Source organism: Acipenser ruthenus, chromosome 8 (genome assembly GCF_902713425.1).
Source record: "Acipenser ruthenus chromosome 8, fAciRut3.2 maternal haplotype, whole genome shotgun sequence".
Taxonomy (NCBI): domain Eukaryota; kingdom Metazoa; phylum Chordata; class Actinopteri; order Acipenseriformes; family Acipenseridae; genus Acipenser; species Acipenser ruthenus.
Genome location: NC_081196.1, coordinates 15560735 through 15584495, shown reverse-complemented (window position 1 = coordinate 15584495; position 23761 = coordinate 15560735). Strand labels below are relative to the sequence as shown.

Below are 23761 nucleotides of genomic sequence, written 5' to 3'. Positions count from 1 at the left end.
TAAAACCTCCCTACGAGAGAATGTACCTTTGTTTTGGTTGTTTGCTTTATTGTTTCATTTAATTTGTTTAATTGTTTTATTGTTAATTATCATCCGCACCTGGGCGCTATTGGAAATTAAGCCCAGGTGCGGGAGTTTAAAAAGAGAGCAAGCAGTCTGCTCGGGGCTGCTGAATGGAAGGAGGCAGAAAGGAGTGCTCTGCTTCCTGGCAGTCCCGAGTGAAAGGTACAGTGAAAACCCGTGTGGTTAAGTTTTGATGGAACAGGGAAACGGCTTAGCCGTCCTGTGATAGTTAGGTTCCTGCGTGTGTAGTTAATGCTCAGTAGAGCTAGGTGTTTATTTTGATTTACTTTGTTTTACGTTTGTGTTTATTAAAAAAATTGCGCAACCGCGCTGAAAATCCAATTTCTGTGTGCTGGGTCAGATTCTTAAAGGGGCAACGAACCCGAGCGAGGGTGAACCTTTTACATTTGGTGTCAGAAAGTGTGGGCGCCCCTAAGACCCAGGGAAGATGGATTTGCTACAGATGTTTGAGCAGATTACAAAGAAGGCTCTTGCTCAGAGAGAGCAACTTGGGAGATGGGAGAGAGAGATGGGGTTGGCCCCAGTGAAGAGAAGGGAGCCAACAGAATTGGAGCTGCTGCTCCAAGAATGGGAGCAGGCTAGCGGAGCTCCGCAGCCTCCCGAGCCAGAGGGGGAGGAGCCGCCGCTGCCAGAGCCCAGAGGGGAGGAGCCGCCGCTTCCGGAGCCCAGAGGGGAGGAGCCGCCGCTTCCGGAGCCCAGAGGGGAGGAGCCGCCGCTTCCGGAGCCCAGAGGGGAGGAGCCGCCGCTTCCGGAGCCCAGAGGGGAGGAGCCGCCGCTTCCGGAGCCCAGAGGGGAGGAGCTGCCGCTTCCGGAGCCCAGAGGGGAGGAGCCGCCGCTTCCGGAGCCCAGAGGGGAGGAGCCGCCGCTTCCGGAGCCCAGAGGGGAGGAGCCGCCGCTTCCGGAGCCCAGAGGGGAGGAGCCGCCGCTTCCGGAGCCCAGAGGGGAGGAGCCGCCGCTTCCGGAGCCCAGTGGGGAGGAGCCGCCGCTTCCGGAGCCCAGAGGGGAGGAGCCGCCGCTTCCGGAGCCCAGAGGGGAGGAGCCGCCGCTTCCGGAGCCCAGAGGGGAGGAGCTGCCGCTTCCGGAGCCCAGAGGGGAGGAGCCGCCGCTTCCGGAGCCCAGGGGGAAGGTGAAAAGTTTACCTCCACCACAGCCCCGACCACCGCCCCTACGGTCCAGTCCGGCACCGCTGCGTCCAGTCCCTCACCCTTTGCTCCAGGACACCCGGCCGGTCTGCCCGGACCTTCCTGCGCTGGACCTTGAGCCCAGGAGTGTGCAGCACTGGCCACAGCTTTTCCCCTGGTTCCCTGCTCCGCTCTTCCCGAGCACCCAGACGTCGCTGGGCTGCTGCCAGACGTCGCTGTCGCTCCCCCTGTTCGCTGCTTCGCTTCCCCTGGGTGATCGGACATCACTGCGCCGGTTCCCAGGGGAAGATCTCTGCCCACTGCTGCATCCTCCAGTGCCACGGTCTACGCTCCGGTCGCCCCTGTTGAACCGTTGGGTCCCCTTGTCGCCGGTGCGCGGTCCTTACCTGGCTGAGCTGGGACGTGGACCGATCCACCCTCAAGCCTGCCCGTGGAAGAGGGCAAGAAGGGACATTTGTGGACTTGAGGGTGGGTGGTTATGTTTTAGGGGAGGAGGTGGCCGTCTCGTGGCCGGTGTCTTGTAAAGACAAGGGGGGGGATGTGTAAAATAGTGGGTTATGAGAAACAGCAGGGAGGGGGTTAAAACCTCCCTACGAGAGAATGTACCTTTGTTTTGGTTGTTTGCTTTATTGTTTCATTTAATTTGTTTAATTGTTTTATTGTTAATTATCATCCGCACCTGGGCGCTATTGGAAATTAAGCCCAGGTGCGGGAGTTTAAAAAGAGAGCAAGCAGTCTGCTCGGGGCTGCTGAATGGAAGGAGGCAGAAAGGAGTGCTCTGCTTCCTGGCAGTCCCGAGTGAAAGGTACAGTGAAAACCCGTGTGGTTAAGTTTTGATGGAACAGGGAAACGGCTTAGCCGTCCTGTGATAGTTAGGTTCCTGCGTGTGTAGTTAATGCTCAGTAGAGCTAGGTGTTTATTTTGATTTACTTTGTTTTACGTTTGTGTTTATTAAAAAAATTGCGCAACCGCGCTGAAAATCCAATTTCTGTGTGCTGGGTCAGATTCTTAAAGGGGCAACGAACCCGAGCGAGGGTGAACCTTTTACAGTTGTTAGTAGCTTATTGATCCCAGAATCTCGTCAAGCAGCTTCTTGAAGGATCCCAGGGTGTCAGTTTCAACAACATTAGTGAGGAGTTGGTTCCAGACCCTCACAATTCTCTGTGTAAAAAAGTGCCTCCTATTTTCTGTTCTGAATGCCCCTTTATCTAATCTCCATTTATGGCCCCTGGTGCTTGTTTCTTTTTTCAGGTCAAAAAAGTCCCCTGGGTCGACATTGTCAATACCTTTTAGAATTTTGAATGCTTGAATCAGATCACTGCGTAGTCTTCTTTGTTCAAGACTGAAAAGATTCAATTCTTTTAGCCTGTCTGCATATAACATGCCTTTTAAACCTGGGATAATTCTAGTAGCTCTTCTTTGCACTCGTTCTACAGCAGCAATATCTTTTTTGTAACGAGGTGACCAGAACGGAACACAATATTCTAGATGAGGTCTTACTAATGCATTATAAAGTTATAACATTACTTCCCTTGATTTATAGTCAACACTTTTCACAATATATCCGAGCACCTTGTTGGCCTTTTTCATAGCTTCCCCACATTGCCTAGATGAAGACATTTCTGAGTCAACATAAACTCCTAGGTCTTTTTCATAGATTCCTTCTTCAATTTCATTATCTCCCATATGATATTTATAATGCACATTTTTATTGCCTGCGTGAAGTACCTTAGACTTTTCTCTATTAAATGGCATTTGCCATGTGTCTGCCCAGTTCTGAATGCTGTCCAGATCATTCTGAATGACCTTTGCTGCTGCAACAGTGTTTGCCACTCGTCTGCAAATTTAACAAGTTTGCTTACTATACCAGAATCTAAATCATTAATGTAGATTAGGAATAGCAGAGGACCTAATACTGATCCCTGTGGTACACCACTGGTTACCTCGCTCCATTTTGAGGTTTCTACTTTCTGTTTTCTACATGTTAACCACTCCCTAATCCATGTCCATGCATTTCCTCGAATCCCTACTGCGTTCAGTTTGAGGATTAATCTTTTATGCGGGACTTTGTCAAAAGCTTTCTGGAAATCTAAATAAACCATGTCATATGCTTTGCAATTATCCATTGTCGATGTTGCATCCCCAAAAAAATTAAGCAGGTCAGTTAGACACGATCTCCCTTTCTTATAGGCATGCAGACTGTCTCCCAGGATACTGTTACCATATAGGTAATTTTCCATTCTGGAGCTTATTATAGTTTCCATAAGTTTACATATAATAGAAGTCTTATTGGTCTGTAGTTACCTGGTTCGGTTTTGTCTCACTTTTTGTGGATCGGTATTACGTTTGCAATTCTCCAGTCTGTCGGTACAACCCCTGTGTCAAGAGACTGTTGCATGATCTTGGTTAGCGGTTTGTAAATAACTTCTTTAATTTCTTTGAGTACTATTGGGAGGATCTCATTCGACCCAGGGGATTCATTTATTTTAAGAGCTCCTAGACCCTTTAACACTTCTGCTTCTGTTATGCTAGTTATTTAAAACTGGATAGGAACAGGTCAACATATTATATATCAGTGGCCATAAAATATGGGGAGGCAGAAAAAACCCCAGCAGCAGTAGAATCTTATTATTGTATTCTGACTGACAACGCTTTTCATATTGTTATTATTAGTTTATTTGGCAGACACCTTTATCTAAGGCGACTTACAGGAGTTACAGGGCAGTACAGGGTTATAATGCAAGCTTAATATTTAAATACAGTGTAGTTTACAGTAAGTGCAAATAATAATACTAAAATACAATATGAAATAAGTTCCAACAAGTTTTTTTATTCATTATGAGATGAGCTTTATTCACACCGTGTTTTGCACATTAAAGCAAGCGAATTAGTTTGTTTGGACACCAGGCTTTAACCACTGATAGGCGTGCTATTTAAACCTCTTTTTCTGGTCTGAAAACTAGTTGTTATGTGCAGTTCGATTCTTTTTAGTGACTTGATTTGTTTGATTCATTCAGTTTTGTGAATCAATTCAACAGATGTGTTCGTCTGACTCACTACTGCGAAATAAATACATCTTGCTAAATTACTTGGTTATGAATGGAAAAATCTGTCAGCAAGGGCCATTTAAAGTTAAGACTCTTCACTTGGTGGGCTGAGCTCAAAGAGCCAGCTGCCCAATGTTTTGATATTGTAACGCCAGATGCACTGGTGCTAGAAGTGGGATAGAGTACAGACCATGGACTGCCACAGAATAAAAAAAATGAATCAGATGGGGCATTTGGGGTTAATACAACTGGGGTAAATGCTCTGATACACAATGATCCACTGCCTAATGAACTGTTTAACCGTGACTAGGTTGGAGGCCTAAACCCACTCCTAGGAATTTTAGGAGAGGTTTAACAACAGTAGAAGCACATGCACAGCAATGGGAGATAAGCTCAACCCGTGAAGCTCAGGCTGCCCAAAACCAGGGAGACTCTTTGCAGAACAGATCCACACCTTCGGCATCCCCTCAGACGACCAATTTTGCCTATTGAGCCCTATGACGGGACAAAGGATTAGCATTGGCACACCTAGGCAGAGGTATACCGAATAACCTGCAAGCTGAACCGCTGGACTGAACAAGAAGAGTTGGAGTTCCTCCTTTTAAGCTCACATGGAACAGCAAGGGAGCACTACCTGACAGATGTCAGAGGATGGGTGTGTAGCGTAGAGGAGGCACTCCATCAGCTTGGAGAATTAGTGATGCCTCCGGAACGTAGAGAGCTGTATCGTTCTGAGAGGGAGCCGACCTGTCGAGGAGCTATCTGGATATGGCCATGCTCTGTTGAGGCTGGCTAAGTTAGCATATCCTCAAAGCAATCCAATGGAATGAGCTTTAGAATGCTTCCTGGATGCCATTCCTGACCCCCAGAGTTCCTGGTTCGTGGTGCCAACCACAAAAGGAAGATCACCAGACCTGAGGAGGGGATCTGTAGTGCAAGCTGTAGAAGCAAATCTTAATGGGACACTCTCATACATCAATCCAACTGGTAACTATCCACGTGGGGACTGTGAAGACTTTATCAGACCAAATCAAGGAGCTCAAACAGGCTGTAAACCAAATTCAGGCAGGCAGCCCAAAGACCTTCCGTGACCCAGCAAATGCACAGCAAAGATGGAAGGACCAGCCCCGTTCCGTACAGCCTTCCCAACTGTGCCTCATTTGTGATCACCCTGGGCATCGGGGCCTGCAGTGCCCTAAAAAGCAAGCAGTAACCGAGTTTTTAAACTCCAAATAGCTAGAGGCATGGCCCAGCCCCCAGCTGCGCCACAGTCATCAAGGCCCCACAGGAAATGAAATTCAATGTTCCTCAGACAGAGTGCCTCCTAAACACTCAGGAGAGAATATTCGCAGTACTGTAGTGAGGACACTACATGAAACTGGATCAGGGCAGTCATTTTATGGTATCTACATTTGTGGACTTGTGGGAGAAAATATAGTTCTAATGTGTGTAGATTCAGGGGCTGGATGCACCTTGGCAGACCAGGGCATGTGGGCAGCACGCAGGAACAAGGAGGATACTCCCCTTGCTCCATTTAAGATCAGACTTCGCTCTGCAAATGGTAGTGACATACCAGCTTTGGGACTTTGGCATACCAGGATTGTGATGTTGTATAATAATAATAATAATAATAATAATAATAATAATAATAATAATAATAATAATAATAATAATCTGGCTAACGATTTTGGAATCTTCTGTGTTCCACCTCCACCTATCACTTCCATGACATCTCCAATTACTTTTTCACTACTGATTTTAAATTTTACACAAAGTAAAATAATAGTATAAACAAGCCTTCACTTCGCTATCCTAATCAAAATTATGTTGGTGTGAGGAAACGGATCCTGTGTGCTACTTGACTGGCTATTTTACTACCTCTGTGAGCTGTGATTGGCTTAATGGGAATGTCACTCATACAATGCAGACTGTACATGCTGAATACACATGTTATCTTAAAGAGGTGGGCTGTTTTAAAGAAGAATTCCAAAATGATACAGTAGTCAGTACATCAATGCAATTTTATAAACTGGTGGGCGGGCCGCCAAATATTGCCCCTCGGGCATTTTAAATTATGTCATTCGGCTTTAACTGCAACCTATTTAATAAACTGGAATGTACGCAAAAAAAAGCCCTGCTAAAGCTCACATGGAATTACATTAAATGTCCCACACAGAGGACAGGTTTGCTCTGCAGGGTGGCAATTCCGACAAGGAATTAAATTTAAGCTATGTCTCATCAATCCGTATTTCTCAAGTAAGCAGAACAAAAAGAAAAATATGCCATTGTACAGCACTACTTTATCGTATATGCATTAAAGGAGAAAGGAAAATGGCTTTTTTTTACATCAGACAAGGAATACATGTTCAGATTAAAAGGTAAGCAATGCAGTTTCACTTGACGTTGCCTCTGCCTGTCCTGCTGCTGAGCCACCTCCACCTTCACAATAAGCTACTGACGAAAAGATACGCCTGGACTGCTGAGCTTTTGATATCATGGTGGTCACTGGTAAGTCTCTGACATTATCGTGCACATTAAATTATCGCTCACAATACATGTAGTGTGCACGGTATGGTATGTAAATTAGTCAAATACTGTGCAAGTAAATGAATGCGTTCTCTGTAATTAAAGGGGACAGTACATTTAGATTTATCACGCATGTTAGGCTCACTACTTTACGTGCATGCTAACTCCAAATTTAACAGTTTATATATAAAGATTTAAATTATTTTTACTTAGACGTGCAAGAGACCAATACATCCAGGGGCCTCACTGAAAAGGCATGGAGCTTTGGTAACCAAGGAGACGACAGGCCTGTCGTCTCCTTGGTTACCACCTACACAGTGCACAAGCCAGGAAACCCTATGTCTGCTCATTCCAATCATGCCACGGATGTATAATCAAAATGCTTAAAATATTTCAGTTCTTCTACATTCATGTGAAAATGATAGAAACTTAAAATATGTGGAATCTTAAAATATGTGGAGTCCTTTATCTATGATTTGTTAGCTTCAACTGTATTAATTAATTCATTTTTATATTCATTTAATGTATTGTTTTGGTTACAGCTTGTTTCATTATTTTATTTTTCTTTTATTATTTTGAAATCTGTTTGCTTATTTGTAGCACGTGTGCCGTAAACGTAATATGCCAAATAATTTGACTTTGTACTGTAAAGTGTTTTGAATGGATGATCACTATGACAAGGTCACACATAAAATAAACATACTGTTGTATTGATAAAACGTTTTTCTTTTTTTGTTTGCTTTATATCAAAACAGTTTATTTTTTGAGTATTTTTCTTGTTCTGTCCGCTGACTGTGTGCTTTAAACCAGGGGTTATCAACTCCGGTCCTCAGGGATCTCCAGCTATCCAACCAGCAACTAATTGTTTATATAAAAATCTACATTGATTTGCACTGCATATAGAACTGTCACATGTCCTAGATTTTAGTATGAATTAGGACATTTGAGTGTTTCATATGCAGTATTAAGCAGTGTACATTTTAAAATAAACTATTAAGTGCTGGTTGGATTAAAGACTTGGACTGTTGGGTGTCCCCCAAGGACCAGAGAGGAGAGGCCCTGTCTTAAGCAACGATATAGCACACCAGCTGGAAAGTCTCACTCTTTGGCCTGGAAATCTCACTCTTTGGGGCTAGAAGTCTCACTCTTTGGGATAGTCAACCCTTGGCATCTCTGCATACAGGTGAAAAGAAAGTATAAGAGATTACCTGCACTGGGCAAAATAAACAAAATACTGCTGGGGAACAGCTCAAATAACATAACTGCGACTTCCAAACAACACTAACACAGAAAAAACAACAACAATTAGATTTGTTCCCAGAGAAAGGAAGTGGTATCATAATATGAAACTTTGAAAACTTATCTCACTTTACTGACCATACCTGTGTCACAATGCAATGGGCATTTACTGGCGCACAGTGTCTTCTGGGAATAGTAGTTTATCTGGTAAACTACAACTCCCATCATCCATGAATGTCAACAACTTTCTGTCAAGATCTTTTAAAAATGTTTCTACCAGGGCTGCCAAGTGGCGCATCCAGTAAAGGCGCTCCGCGTGGAGTGCAGGATGCGACCTGTAGCATGGAGATCGCAGGTTCAAATCCAGGCTATTTCACTGCCAACCGTGACCGGGAGTTCCTAGGGGGCAGCGCACAATTGGCCGAGCACTGCCTGGGTAGGGAGGGCTTAGGTCAGTAGGAGAATCCACTGTTAACCGGGCACCAGCGACCCCTGTGACTGCATTTCTGCAGTGGAGCCATCAGGCCTGGTGGTCTCGCTGTGGATCCGCAGTGCAAGAAATGACGGATTGGCAGGAACACGTTTCGGAGGACGCGTGTTCCAGCCTCCGTTTCCCGAGTCACCAGGGGGTTACAGCGTTGAACCAGGATACAAATAATAATTGGGCATTCCAAATTTGGGAGAAAAAAATAAATAAAGTTCCTACTGTTGTGATGGATTTATTTTTTTCTGGTCACTTTTTAAAATCTCCTTTAGAAAAAATGATTTAGAGATATCTCTAAATGAACGGGAAGTTTGAGATATCTCTAAATGACAGTTTGGCGTACCATGCTAGCAAAACATTATTTAAAGATAAAATTAATTTGCGATATCTCAAAATGAAATTAAGATTCTTCAAAATGGTTTACTTACAGATATCACATATTAATTTAAAGATAGCTGCAAATGATTTACAGATATCTCTGAATATTTCAAGATATCTTCAAATGCAATTTGAGATATCTCTAAATGATAATCTGGCTTGCCATACTGCCTCCCTTGCCTCCTCTGAGGAGCCTCCACTGAATAGAATACTGTAGAGTGCAATATTACATGATAGTTGTTAAAGCAGTCACATGCCAGAAGAGGGCAGCGCTCTATTATATTTCATCCCCAGGGTTTAGCAGGAAGGAATTATTGATGTGCATTTGGGGAGATTTTTGGACTGAACCCGGTATCTGTCATTGAAACCGGGTATTTTGAGTCCAATTCCAGTTCCAAAACTATTTAGAAAATCATGTTCGTATGTCAATGTGTGAGCAGGGGGGTGGTGGGGCATTTTATATACATATAAACAAGCACTAGTCCTACAGGTTTACGTCAGAAGAAAAAACATTATAGAAAGACCACAAGAATCACAGAGCAAAAAATAAGTCAAACTAAACTTAAAGCTGCAATCAGTCATTAGTCCAAAACAAGGACGACAAAACGCAAATACATAGTCTAGTTAAGTGTGTGTTTTTTTCTAAACGTGCCAATTATAGTTATCAAAGGTATTTTTGACAGAAATTAAGTCTTTGATCATTTCTATGGTTTTATGTTTTTAATAATCAGTTTTATTAAAAATATAATAGTACTCACTGGAACCGGATCCTTGGTATTTGTATCCGGTTCATTGGTTCCAAAGCAGGAACCGGGTACCTGGTTTCAAAGGAACCGGTTTGCACATCTCTAGAAGGAATACCTACCTTTGAATGTGCTATAGAGAGTGTGTCTACCCAGACTCGCCAGCCTCCCCACTCGTATTTGATTGCATGATACAGGAGAATCCGGAAGATGTTGTACACCATCTCTGTGATCTTCTGCTCCTCTGAGTTTTTTGGGTTGATGTAGCCGAGAGAAAACATCCAGTCTTGCCAGACAGAACACTGAAGGAGACACCTAGAAACAGGATGTTCAAATCACCTTTGGTTTACAGTATTTTGATGATAGCACAATCATGCACGAGAATAAACTTTTAAACAGAAAGATAAACTTCAGTTATACAAACTGTATTTATACACATTGAATTTAGACCAGATGGATTAGAATTAGAAAATAAGGTTGTGAAATATATCATACAGATTAATTTATGATTGGTAATAACAGCATCACATGTATGAAAGTATTGTTATATTATTTTATTAAAACAAGACTGACCCTTTCAAGATAATGTGATCTAGTAGGACTTGTTGAGCTATCTTTATTTGTGTACACTAAACAACTCTAATATGTTCAGTGTTAATTTTACATTTATAAAAGAAATGTGTGGGTGAACTTTATTTTCAGTCACTTTTTAATCAAAATGCAGATAAAGTTTCCCTCACTGATATACGCTGAAATGTAATACTGAGTCTATAGCCCTAACTGGGTTGAAGACAAGAAATTTTGAAATATGTTTTCTGTTAATATTTTGCTACCAGTTAATTTAAAAACAGCGTTAAAGAATAACAATGCTACAAATGGGTTTTGATACTATTTATATTCATGAAGGCAATTGTCATTGCATGGAAGGCTTTTCTCAAATAAAAAAAAGGTAATTAAATTGGATTTGCTTACCGTCTGTTCTCTCGGCTGTTACTAAACAGCTTTATCATATCAGACAAAAACAGACGACGGACTTCCATGAGATCTGCGCTTGGCGTTGAATTTTTCAATAACGTTGCCACCACCTTAAGAATCACTGGAAACAGTACCATAGAAATGTTTTATTTATTTATTTATTTTTAATCACACTATTTCATGCAAATGACCTGTAAAAAGCATGTAATGTTTGACAATGGTTAACAAGAATAGTATATTTAAACTATGACATAAGCATTCATACCAGGAGGGCTAAAAACAATCCATGTATGGCTAAATTAATACTGGAACAAGTCACATTTTCAAAACCCAGTGTGGTAGTGCTGAAGCATATAGTTGCATTTTCTGGGTACTTACTTGGATTCTGAATTTTCACAGTTGAGTCTGGTTCTGGATGTGGCTTATGCACTACTTGAGTGCACACTTGTTCAGTCAGAATCTAAAGCATAGAAGCATTACGTACTGGTATTACGTCACTGCAATTGAACAGGGCCAAAGTGTCCAACTTATTGTACATATTATATTAATATTTAAAACCAGGTTGACTGCACCCTGAAACACCCCACCTCCCCCCCTACATTCTCCACTCCAAATCTTCATTAGCAAAAAGAGAAAGCGAACCAATAAAGTTAGCAGTTAGTGGTTTGTAAATAGTCTTATTTCTTATTTTAAAACTGTTATTCATGTTTATCCCTTTCAGAAAAAAGTGCAATAACAAGGTGGCATAAGTAGCTCATTATGCAATGCAATAAATCATCTAGCATTTTAGGAAAAAGGCATACCAATGTGATAAACTTTTACAGATTAACTAACGGTTTTGGGCTGAAAACATCTGTGGTAGTTATACTGGATACATTGTGCCCTTGACAGTGGTAGATCTAAAATCTTCCTTGCATTTTCTATATTTTACATACTTTTTCTTTTTTTTTGTTAACAGGCACTGTGAGAGACGTTGGCTCATAACCTTGATACACGAACAGCTTTTCTTAAGGGTCTAACCAGCACTATAATATTTAAATAGAACCAACTGTATTTTTCAAGATAACATTTGTTTATCTTATTCATTCAAAGATAGTTTACTTAAAACAATATTTCAGTCCAGAAAGCAGTTTTAAGGCTAAAATTGAACCCATCTGGAACCTACGATAAAAACTTGTTTTGACACAGTTGTGGCTCACAATACACTTCAGTCATGTCAAAGCAAATGTCTTTCCTTGTGCACTCCTACCTCATACAGTGTGTTGTACGTTGTCACGGTCACAGTGTTGGTGTGAAGCATTAGCCGTTCCCCAAGAAGGGTGAAGAGACTGTGTGTATGCATGATCTCCACCTTCCTTCTGAAAAATTGAGTGACATGAAAACTGTGACTGAAAAGGAAGTGTTAACAATTAAAAAAGGTAAAACAAATCGCCTGGTCAAGGTGACATTTACAGACGCATCAGGGTGCGTTATGAAGTATGAAGTAAAGTTTTTTTTATATATATATATATATATATATATATATATATATATATATATATATATATATATATATAATGGTCTAGATATCTTTAAATTGAGTTTACTTTCTTCAACAGTTTAGAATTTATTGAAGACTTTAAAAACCAGACATTTGTACCAAAAATAGATTTTCAATAAGTAATATTAAGTACAATGTTTCTGTTTTGGAGTTATAAAACCTTGTTGTGATAAAATTTATAAACACCAGCAAATGGCAAAAAAAATCCTCACAGCATTATTTTGTATTATATCAGAGAACTGCAGCACAGTACATACAGAATGTCAAATGAATTGCAATGCACACAAAGGAAGAAACTTCATGCCACAAAGATAGCTTCCTATGAGAATGCCATTTTCTCATGAAATATACAAAAAAATCTGTCCATTTTAAACCATAGATGATGGGAGTAGTAATAAACATCTGACCATGGCAACAAGCTTTAAAAAGCACACACGCTGTGACAAAAACACTCTCAAAAGCAATTACATACTCGCAGAAACATCAAAATAACCTTTTTGAGCTTAGAGCAGATCTGCCTGGTTATAGTTGACCAGTCAACAGAAGGTGCCATGTTCATATTTATTCAAAGCAGCATGAGTATTGCACATTGAATTTAAACATAACAGTAATTGAGAAACTATCTTTGTCAAAATATGAAATGGTTGCTGTTGGGCATGAATTGAAAGCCATTGCAGGCCAAACACATCACATTGCTGGACCCCCCCCCCCCCCCCCCCCCCCAACATATTTCTTTGAAAATTGTGTGTAAAAGGAAAACTAATTTGTCACCTTTATTCCCTGGGGTTTAAATACTACTGGGGAAATTGTGGCATGAATTGTGGCATGAAGTTTTGCAGCAATACCTGTAGGATTGTTGCCAGTTTTACAGGCTGTGTTACATTTTGTAATGAAATACTGTCTGTCTACCAGAGTGAAGCAGTATCCAAAAAGAAAAAAATAATACTTGCCGCTGAAAAATACCCAAAGCTTTATAAAGATACAGAGATGAAAGATAATATGGTATGATTTATTGCCATATATATTGATGAATATGTACCAGTCTTGATTATAGTTTTGTCAATAGCAATTTTGACTAGTTTTATAGATCTGGCAGTTTTCAAATGTGTAGCATCACATCTGTGTCGTTCAGGTATGAAAGTATCTTGTCGCCGATGAAAGATCGCATCGTGTCTGGTGTGCAGCCGCCTTTAATATCAAGGTTTCCCTCTAGTTTGATATTTATGAGCATATTTAACACACTTTCCTAGACTTTTATTGATGAAGAGTGAAGGCATTGCGCAGGTAAGTAGGAACCATAATGAATGATGTACTTACTTATGACCCAGGTGCTTAAGGAAATAGCCCAGGACTTTGAGGGCTTGAACTCTGATGCTTTCACTCTTGGAGGCCAGCAACTTGTAGATGACCCTGAAGGTACAAAATAAGTTTATACTTGTGCCACCATTGTCAGCCATTTACCAAGAATAGTGTTCAGTATAAAATATATTTCAATTCAATTATAGTTATTAAATTAAACTGATGGCATGTGCAACAGGTGCAGGTTGCATTTTGGAAGCTTCCACACTTTGAATATTACCTTTTGTATAAAAAACATTATTTCAATCATCCCGCATGAGAGACTGAATAGCAATTTAGCAATCTGATAGTGGCTTTAGGTTAGGATTAAGTTAATGGTTTGGGTAAAATTGTGATTTGACGTTAGTATTCGGTATATGTGTAGGTGCTTCTACAAGTGTGGATGTTCATGGTGCATTAGCCTGGATGAATCGTTTACGTGTGTGACTGGCAGTGTTGTGGTATTGCAACTGCACTACTAAACATGCAAATAAAAAAGGATTTACAGTAGTAAGACAAATGTTCCTGAAAAACACAAATAATTTCTGAAAGCATAACTGATTATTATGCAATTTCACAGTGCAAATGATCTCACCGTATTCCATTTCTCTGATCAAAGGCAGGTATCATGGATGCTGGATGCTCTGACATAAGAGCGACAAGCAGCTGGAGAACATCGTGGATATTTTCATCCTGCAGACAATGAAGAAGCGACAGGAGAATTACCTCATTAATACTGTACTGATGCATTCTTCTACAAGATATTTAAAAATGGTGCATTTAATTAACTTGACATCTCAAATCACAAGCGCATGCAAATGTAGACTACATAAAAAAAAAAAAATTAGCATTGAATTACTGTAATGTCTGGAACAAGCACTATAATAAAAGCACAGCTGCACTTAAATGTAGTACCAAACCTGGGATTCCATTTTAATTGTGGCACTGCTGTCCTAATGCTGTTCTTTTAAAAAGTGCCAAATAACCAAAAAATCAACAACTGTGATAGACAAACTGACGGTGTCACAGGAAACTGATAGACTGGAAAATAAGTAGACATTGGGTAGATTGGGCATCCACAAATTGCACATTTTAAAGGGATGGTTCATTGAGAATTCAGTTATACCAAGATTACAGAATACCAACATTTTTTTTTTTTTTAATTTTTACATTAAAAAAAGCTTAAACCTAATGGTGTTCTGTCGACATTCTGTAATTTAACAGTTTTTAAGATTTTATCTAAGCAATGACAGAAAATTTTATCTAACTCTGATAGAAAAGAGAATCGACAAACTCTCCCTTTAAAATCTGAAATCCGTGCACGTGCAGTAAAGATAATATCTACTTATTTCCTGTTCTGCCAGTTCCTTGTGACAACAGTTTTGAGCATGTTATGCCGCGGAAGTAATTATAGCACTAATAATCCCCCCATAAGAACAGCAGTATTATAATTAAAATTGCGTCAATGAGTAAGTCTTGATGATCAAAGTCTTGGGCCCCAAATATTATCGTATTCGAGATAAGGGCTGAGATATCATGGGAATCATGAGGCTTGACTGTACCAGAATTAAGTTTGATAAACATTTCCTGCATGTGATTCTAATTTAGTTTATTTTAACTGAGAAGCACCATTGAGATCAATGATCTGTTTTTAAAGAGATTCCTGTCACAGAAGCTAATTGTTTTTGTTATCACATTAAAGTGCATGAAGCATCACATGTCATTTCTTTGTTCCACCTTTCCTTTGACTTCGCATGATATTTTACCAGAGAGTGCTGGGTTCAGATGCTCCAATACTGACTTATTATCATTTTTCTCAATATGTACCAAACTTACTTTGAACTTGTCTGGAGAATTCTAACTGCCTAGCACTGAACTTCCTCATTCCATTAAAACCATGTTAGAATGTGACCTTTCAAGCTCTGCTGGCCTCACCAACTCTTCATATACAGAAAAGTGCGCAAGTGGGACCAGTCAAGTTGAAAAGTTATTTTGGTAGAAGATGGAATGGTACTGTCTATTCAGTCCTATACAATTTTAAAGACAGGTCAAAAAAAAATAAAAAATTATAAAGAAACATAATAATAAATCCATATAAGCTCAATAGAACCTGGCATGGGATAAAACAAAAATACATTTGAAACTACTTACTTTTTGTGTAGCAATTGAAGACAGTAGCATGAAGAAATTCCACTAGTTAGATTATGTGAAGGACTTACCTCATGCATTGTCAACAAGTAGTTCAGAATACTTTGCAGTTCATCTTCCTTAACACCACGATCCTGAAAACAATAACAAGAACCAACACTGAAGAAGTGTAACGATTTGGAATCTAAGAAATGACGGAGTGATTATATACAATACGAACTAGGGGGAACAGTATCAGTGTAAGACTTTTAAAACTGATATGGAGTCACCATTTGCAGGAACATTAAGTAAGTAATGAGTAATATTATAGCACGATATATATTTCTATAGCCACATCTGACAAAAGAATGTAATTTTTCTTTTTAATTGATACAATAACAGAAATTGCTGGTTTCTGATGAGCTCATGTTTCATTTCTATCAATTATTCAATGAATTTAATAAATTACTTGACTCCCTGGTGTACCACATGCAGATGTACATCTTCATTTTAAACTATCCTTTCCTGGTTATACTCAGCACTTACATGTGATTGGTATTTAGGTTTCTTTACATTTCTCTATATAAATGCACATCACTCCCTTTACCTCAGGTCACCAATACATTTCAAAATGGGAAAAGCAGTTAGAAAGCGATCAGAGAAACAGTCATTTTAAAAACAGCAAACAAACAAAAAAAAAGACATCCAATGAAGCTGGAATAAAAGCAAATTCTTTCTATTAATCATTGAGGCAGAAATAAACAATGATCTGCAGCATTACCTTTAATATAAGTTGTTTTAAAAACAACAGCATAAAAGCTCGCAGGGATATGATTTCCTTCTGTAGTGGACGAGGTCCATCTGTAAAGAAAAATGGCAAAAGGATCTTTTTTTTTTTTATTGGTTTTGCATATGCAAGATGTGCAAGCATGACACCTAATAACCTACTGCACTAATGATAACAGTATGTACTGTGTAGGCCTATGTAATTGCCACTACTTTCAGAACATTTTTATTGCAGGAGCGAATCACCACAGAGGTGCAGAGGTGAAACTCAACAACTAGCTCAACGCAAGTCAGCATCAATCTTATTATCAGTGTGTTGCAATGGGGATTACATGCTCGGTGGGACAGAGCGGTGCCTTGTTCATTTTCACTGGACTGTTCTGCTGAAACTATTAAACAACTAAATCAAGTAAGAAATAATGTCATGACTTTTCTAGAGGAAACAGCAGGGCCGAGAGATGTACCCAATGTTACCTCAACTATATTGAAAGGCACATATATAAAGGACAGTTAACCAGTGTTTTAAGATTGTTTACCTCTAGTTGGCTTTATTTTTTCTTTTTGTTTTATCATTATCGTTTTTGTTATTGTTTGTTTTCTGTTAATTTACAATAAACACATATTTCAAAAGACACTGCTGCATCCTGGTACCTGTGCAAGTCACATGGTCCGACTATACTACATCATTGTAGGGAAATGGAAATATTCAAAGACCAATAATGTCTTAAAAGAATACTAATAAAGCCAGTTTTTATGGATTTATTTATACATTTGATATTTGTGAAACTGTTGTTAGTTTTGTGAATGATTTAGGTCTCCTGTATTCGAAAAAACACTGGTATAGTAGTGAATACATTGCCTTTAGTACAAAATAAACTAATCTTACATAGGCTTTACTTTGGACCTTTTTCTTTGAAATCCTTTCCCAGACCATTGTAGAAGCCAACCCATACTATGTATGCATACTCCTTATTGGGATTTTAGTGAAGCGCCCAATGATAGTTCTATGTCTAACCCTTTGAAACCCTATTGTCCAGATGCCTGATGAGTATGTTTGGCAAAAATACCTGTGTACTGAAAACATTACATTTATTGAGATCAAAAAAAAAAAAAAAAAGACAAACAAAAACCTCACTGTTGCAGCTGAAACTCTTTGGCTGTTAAAGCAAAATAGAGAATGTTGTTCTTTTTTTAGTACCGTAAGATAGTTTGATTTCTGTGCCAGAAGATGAAGAAATAACCCCCTAATTAACTTCCACAGAGCATTTGGAAAACCTATCATTATTAAGTGTAACCTGAAGACTTTTTTCAGGCTTTTGTGAACAGGGGAGATGACAAGAATAAACTGTAATGAAGACACTCAGTTGAATTCACAGGCTTCATTATTTCTGTACCTAAGGACCTTCAATAACAGACTTGTATTGAAAAGTAAAACTATTAAAAGCAATCTTCTTACTTTTTAAAAACTACAAAATAATATAATATTCAGAGTTTTTATTCTTAATGTTAACTCTCGCAAGGTTCAAAATAACCCTGGTTAATTCCACACACCCCTTTGATTCTTTTTGACGACTGTCTTCAGAAAACAATCAACTGCCCATTTAAAATGCATTACAGATTTCTAAACTTTCTTTTTTTTTTTTTTAATTTAGTGGTCGCCGATTATTTTTATTGTTTTCTCCCCAATTTAGTAATGTCCAGTTATTTTTAGATTCAGCCCATCGCTACCACCCTTGCGCTGACTCTGGAGGGGTAAAGACGAACACATGCTGTCCTCTGAAGCGTGTGCTGTCAGCCCCTCAGCCCGCTTCTTACAGCCACCCAGCTACAGCGTCGGAGGACAACGCAGCCCTGGGCAGCTTACAGGCAAGCCCGCAGGCGCCCCGCCAGACCACAAGGGTCGCTGGTGCACAATGAGCCGAAGACACCCTGGCCAACTTATCCCTCCCTCCCCTGGGCAGCACGTGGCCAATTGAGTGCTGCCCTGTGGGAGCTCCCATCCTCGGTCGACAAAGGAATAGCCTGGACTCGAACCATCGACATCCAGACTATAGGGCAAATCATGCACTCCACGTGGAGGGCAATTACTGGATGCGCCACTCGGGAGGCCCAGGTTCAGAATACTTTCAGCCAAACTTTCAGTTTTGATGGCTTACCGAAAGAGTTTCCGTAGAGATATTCATGGTCGCACTCTCGCCATTTTGCTTCATAAAGATTACATATTTGAATCCTGCTCATTTGTATTATTCAACAAAAAACTCATTTTTTTAAAAACATGGTTGTAAAACAAACAAACAAACAAAGTGTTTCGCCACTAACGTGTCTTCATCATGTTCACATTAATTACCTTACACTGGTCAGCACCTCTTCAATATTAAGCATTGTAGTGCACAAATGACTCTCTTGTTATAACATATAGAAGATCAGCAGTGCATGTTCAACATACTGGATATATAAATAAATAAAACAGAGACCCACTGAAAACATCAATAACAAGTACTGGTCTTGTTTGGAAATGATACACATGTTATTTTCCTTCTCCTGTCTCTAATAATCTTAAGTAGTATTTTAATCAAGTCTCAATGTAGAGGTCTGTTACAGTAATAAAAGCCATATGGCAACAGCATTTTCAAACCTCTTGTCGGAGACCAGCTCCATGTGGTCTGCGCTGAATGGACTGATTGACATGTTGTACTTTGTTAATTCTAAACAGGCTTCCTCCTAATGCAATAATTTAACCCTGAAGGCAGTTGTATTTCCTTTAGCGTTAATTATTATGCTAAGAAAGACTACTGTACCACACTCTGTATTTGTGACTTAAACAGTAGACATAGAACTGCCATTTTAAAGTATCAAACCCATCACAACAGGATTATGGTATCAACAATTTTCCCATGCCAGCTTTTTTCACAGTAATTGGTATGTCTTGGAACAAAGCCTGATAGTAAATCTCAAATAGTCAATCCGACTGTCAGTCAATGCTCTTTGGAAGACCAACAGTGCATGTTCAACACTCAAAAATGCACCTCACAGCTTCAGCTATTTGTGACAGTGAAATGTTATGTCAGGTTTGCATACTGTGACATTTTCTCAAATGTATTAATAAATAAACACATGAAAATGTTTTTAAAAAGCTACAGCAGTCTCATGAATATCAAACTGTATTTTAGTCGCAGAAGCTTTTAAATCTCTGTGAAAAAGGGCCAAGAATACAGATTTCTTTCAATGGACAGATTTTCAGAAATCAATAGTATAAGACCAGCAAGAGACAGCTTAGTTGCAGCTGAAGGAGCTGGAACATTTTTATTCTGAGCAATTCCTCGCTAGTTTTATATTGTTAAAATTGTTTGAATCCCAGAAAATGTGCCTTTTCCCTTGCACTTATTTCTAAAAGTGTCTTTGAAATCCTTGATCTATTTTCCGATGTTGTCTTCATCTGGCAAAACACAAACCTTGGACCAATCCAAAAGAGAACCATTTCCGCCTACAATTGGATGACCTGGTGGATTATCCAACCTCTTATGGATTTTTGGCAATGTACAGAAAACAGGGGTAACAGGATGCTCATTAAACAAATATTTATATTCTCGTTGAGTTATCCAATTATTATTCAGAGCAGTCGATAAAATATCCTTGACTTTAGCCATAACTATACCAGTTGGATTGCTTCCAAGTAATTTACAGAATTCAGTACAGTTCAATTGCCTTAAAACTTCAACTCTAATCACTATAGTCCTGTATTACAATGACTCCCCCTTTGTCTGCTGATTTAATTATAATAGATATATCCTTTTGTAGTTCAGCGAGGGCCTGGTTTTCTTGAAAGATCAGATTAAATATAGGGGTGTGGTTGTTGTATTAAATATTTAATCAACTGCTAGATCTACTGCTCTAATATATGTTTCAATAACTGGATGAGTATTAGGAAGATTTCGGTTTACAAGGGTTATTAGATATGAAGAGTTACATTTGGTAGAAAATTACTATTACCCTTAAAACAATATCTTAACTTCAATGATCTGTAGAATTTAAACAGGTCAGTTTTTGTTTCAAAGTCATTTACTCTACTAGATGGTACAAATGAAAGTCCCTTTGATAGTACAGAAATTTGTGACTCACTTATAGGCTTTGTTGACAAGTTAATCACTGGAGCTTGTATCGGCTGTGTGTCATGAGTCTGCTGTCCTGTTGATTTCTTGCCCTGTCGCATCCTCCTGCATTGATGCCTTGTTTGCAATTCCTTTTTTGTGTCCATGGTTCTCTCATTCTTCTCCTTTCTTGACCACCGTCTAAAAAATCACTATTGTGACTGCTCCGATTCATTTCATAAGAGGTGTCAGATTCATTTGATACGTTAGAGGAGGGATTAAATTGTCTTTTTTTGTCTCTATCTGTTGTCTTGTGTTTTGTCAAAGTGGCAGTGGTAAACTTTATCATCTTTGTAGTCTTGTATGTCACGCTTATACTTCAGAATCTTCACATTCTTTATCTCTTCTGTGTATTGATCCATTAAAGTCTGTAATTTATCCTCCATTCTTTTCAGCATTTCTGGGCTAGTCATAGACTTCAATTTCTGAGTTTGCACATCAATTTACACTTTTACTTTGTTACACTCAGAAGTTGTTTCTTCAATAATCATCAGCATCAAATCCATTGAGCATTTATTTAGTATTTGACGCCATTTTTGTTGAAATTCTTCATTCTGTTTCCCAACGGAAGGGGCTTTTTGAATTCGCAGACCTCACAGAATACCTTTGGATCGCCAATGCTCACTCAATGTGATGCTATGCCAATGAAGTCTCGTTTCAGTCATTTTCAATTTTTCCATTAAAGAAATCACTGTAGTAGTTGAAGATTCTAGCGTGTCGTCCGGACTCACCCAGCATCTGTCTGCTTTCCTCTTCAGAGAAGGCAAAAGTCTAACCTTTTTATCAGTAATTGCATTTAGTTCAAATAAACAATTCATGATGGAAATATAAAGGAGCTAAACAAGCACTATTATCTATGTCAATAGTAAATCAACGCATCACAATCTCTGCTTAAACTTTCATTCCGTGTCCCGTAGGCAAATATAAATCAGAAAAAACTGAGGGAACACGAAGAATCATTTAAAAAATCATTTATAAAATCTGGTTCTTTATTGTTTAAAATCCATGATGTCAAATCCAGGACCCATAGAGACCTTGGGAAAATATATCAACGTTTTGGTGTTTAGCCTTTATCAAGACAATTAAGGTGATTCAAAACACAGCTGCATTTTATACTATATTTTTAAAATGGTAATTGGGACACTCCCCAATTGACCATTAAATATAAGTAAATTGTTTCACATCGCTACTTTTTCTCATTAATCAATAATTCATTTTCCAATTAAATCAATAGATCTGCACAATTAAACAATTCTCCATTTAATTATATTGTATACATTTTCTTTTGTACAGGATTTGTATTTTAAGTGAAAATTCAAAATAACAGTATTATACGACAGGGATAGAAAAAAAGTCATCATACTTCAAATAACTATAAAAAAAAAGGTTTAAAATCCAATTCATCGTTTAAGCCTTTGGTTTCAAAGTCTCCAAAGTATAAATCCAATATGTCTCTCTTTAGTAATTTTTTATCCAGATTACCTCCCCTTGTGGAAACAGTTACCTTCTATATTCCCATAAATTGTAATGAGGAGACGGGATGGGCGGATTTGGCAAAATGTAAAGCTACAGGATCATTTGGATCTTTCCTTCTTCTCAAGAGGATAATCCTGGTTAGAGATTTCCTTTAAAAACAAATATCCCTACCCATGGAAGCAAATATCAAGGCTTGGCCTTTGAGGCATACTTTTAAAATAGTTTCCAGGGCACACAACTAAAATAGTCACTTGACTGCTGTATTAGTGAGATTGTCTGTCCCTTGGTACACCGTCCCTGCTATTAAAAGTTTATCCATTTTTCTTTTGATTGCCCTTGCAGCTAAAGGCACTGATCATGATTTATTACGTTTTTGCTATTAGCTGAAATCGCTTTTGTTACATTCTATTTTTGTAAAATCAATAAACAGAGTATGAAAAAAAAGTTTAATTTTATAGACGTAAAACCAAGTTTCAGTCTATCCTGCTAACATAATAACACACATTGAAGAGGGTCACATTTTCTCAGAGTTGGGATGGGTATAAATACCAGTATTCTTATTCTTGTTTAGATTAATTTTGTGCATCATGTTCTGATTCAGTCATCAAATCCTGGAGTATTTTGAGAAATTTAAAGCACTCATGTGGCCTTTAGAGCTCTTTAACCATTAACAACTTAAAATATCCCTGTATTTCCTCTGAGGTACAACAATTTGTATTACTCAAATTGTTAAACAAATGAGACAAATAGGGGCATTGGCCTAACTGATGCCATTTTCTCCCTCTTCTTGTCTGCTTTTCATCAAAGAAACTGGGGAGTTAAACCAGTCCCCTAGACTGTTTATAAAAAGGCACAGCAAACATCTACTACAGAGACACAATTACCTGGACCTAACAGATGAAGCACATGCTTAGAAACAAGCGTTTGCTCATCTGTTATTTTGACTGCGGGATCCTGGGAACTGAAAGCTACTTCAACATATTTTTTCACCTGGCATTCTGCTTGTTTAAAGCAAAATGGCACCTGTTTTGTGTTCCCTGTTGGATTCTTGCTAAGCACCTCACTGACTTCAAAGCATCTGACAGTCAGTTCACTGCTACCAGCCTTAAAAACTCATTAATACCTTGTTAGGCCATTATTTGTCCATTGAGACCAAGGCTGAATAGATAATCTGGATTTAATTTTCCTTAACCCTTTGAGGACCGTGATCATGTTAACACAATCATACTGAAGTGGGCTTCTAGACCGCGATCGTGTAAACACAATAAAAAAAAGAACATCCCACTGGAAAATGCTTGCTCCTGAAAGGTTTAAAGAAAACCCCTTTTTTATACTGTAGTTTGACTAAATAAATCAATTACAACACTTTTTTCATGTTCAAACTGAATGTTTCCATGATGTCATGATACTGGAGGAAGCATCATTTAAGGGAATAATATTTTGAGATTGAATGGTAAATTGGATATGTGAAAATGATTTGTCTGGTTAAAATAGCCAGAAGTTTTATTGTGGCTGTGAAACTGTTAATTTGTACAAGAAAATACTGGTAACGGAACCCAACTGGGAAAATCATAGAATGCAGCTCTGAACAATAACTCAAAGTGTACTGACTATATCCCATAAAAGTCATGTGACAGCATATTAGGTATCAATATCAAGGTCTAAAACATATAGCATGCAGTGTTTAAATAGCCCTGCAAATATATAGTGCCACAACCTGAAATGGCC

At 38.9% G+C, this 23761-nt stretch overlaps 1 protein-coding gene and 1 long non-coding RNA gene across 28 annotated transcripts in view; one reads left to right on the top strand and one right to left on the bottom strand.

Annotated features, from left to right (window-relative positions):
- LOC131737727 (uncharacterized) overlaps positions 1-14226 on the top strand; it is a 56553-nt gene extending 42327 nt beyond the window's left edge. The window contains exon 4 of the long non-coding RNA XR_009329332.1: positions 14116-14226. This is a non-coding gene — a long non-coding RNA (uncharacterized LOC131737727). The remainder of the gene's footprint in view (positions 1-14115) is intronic.
- LOC117972866 (neurobeachin-like) overlaps positions 1-23761 on the bottom strand; it is a 355091-nt gene that overhangs the window by 197182 nt on the left and 134148 nt on the right. For all 27 annotated transcript variants that reach the window (XM_059028569.1, XM_059028575.1, XM_059028571.1 and 24 more), the window contains exons 14-21: positions 16405-16484; positions 15716-15778; positions 14092-14189; positions 13476-13568; positions 11868-11976; positions 10997-11078; positions 10616-10739; positions 9766-9958 (exon numbers count right to left, since the gene is read on the bottom strand). In XM_059028569.1, the coding sequence (XP_058884552.1) occupies positions 9766-9958; positions 10616-10739; positions 10997-11078; positions 11868-11976; positions 13476-13568; positions 14092-14189; positions 15716-15778; positions 16405-16484 (842 nt within the window). The remainder of the gene's footprint in view (positions 1-9765; positions 9959-10615; positions 10740-10996; positions 11079-11867; positions 11977-13475; positions 13569-14091; positions 14190-15715; positions 15779-16404; positions 16485-23761) is intronic.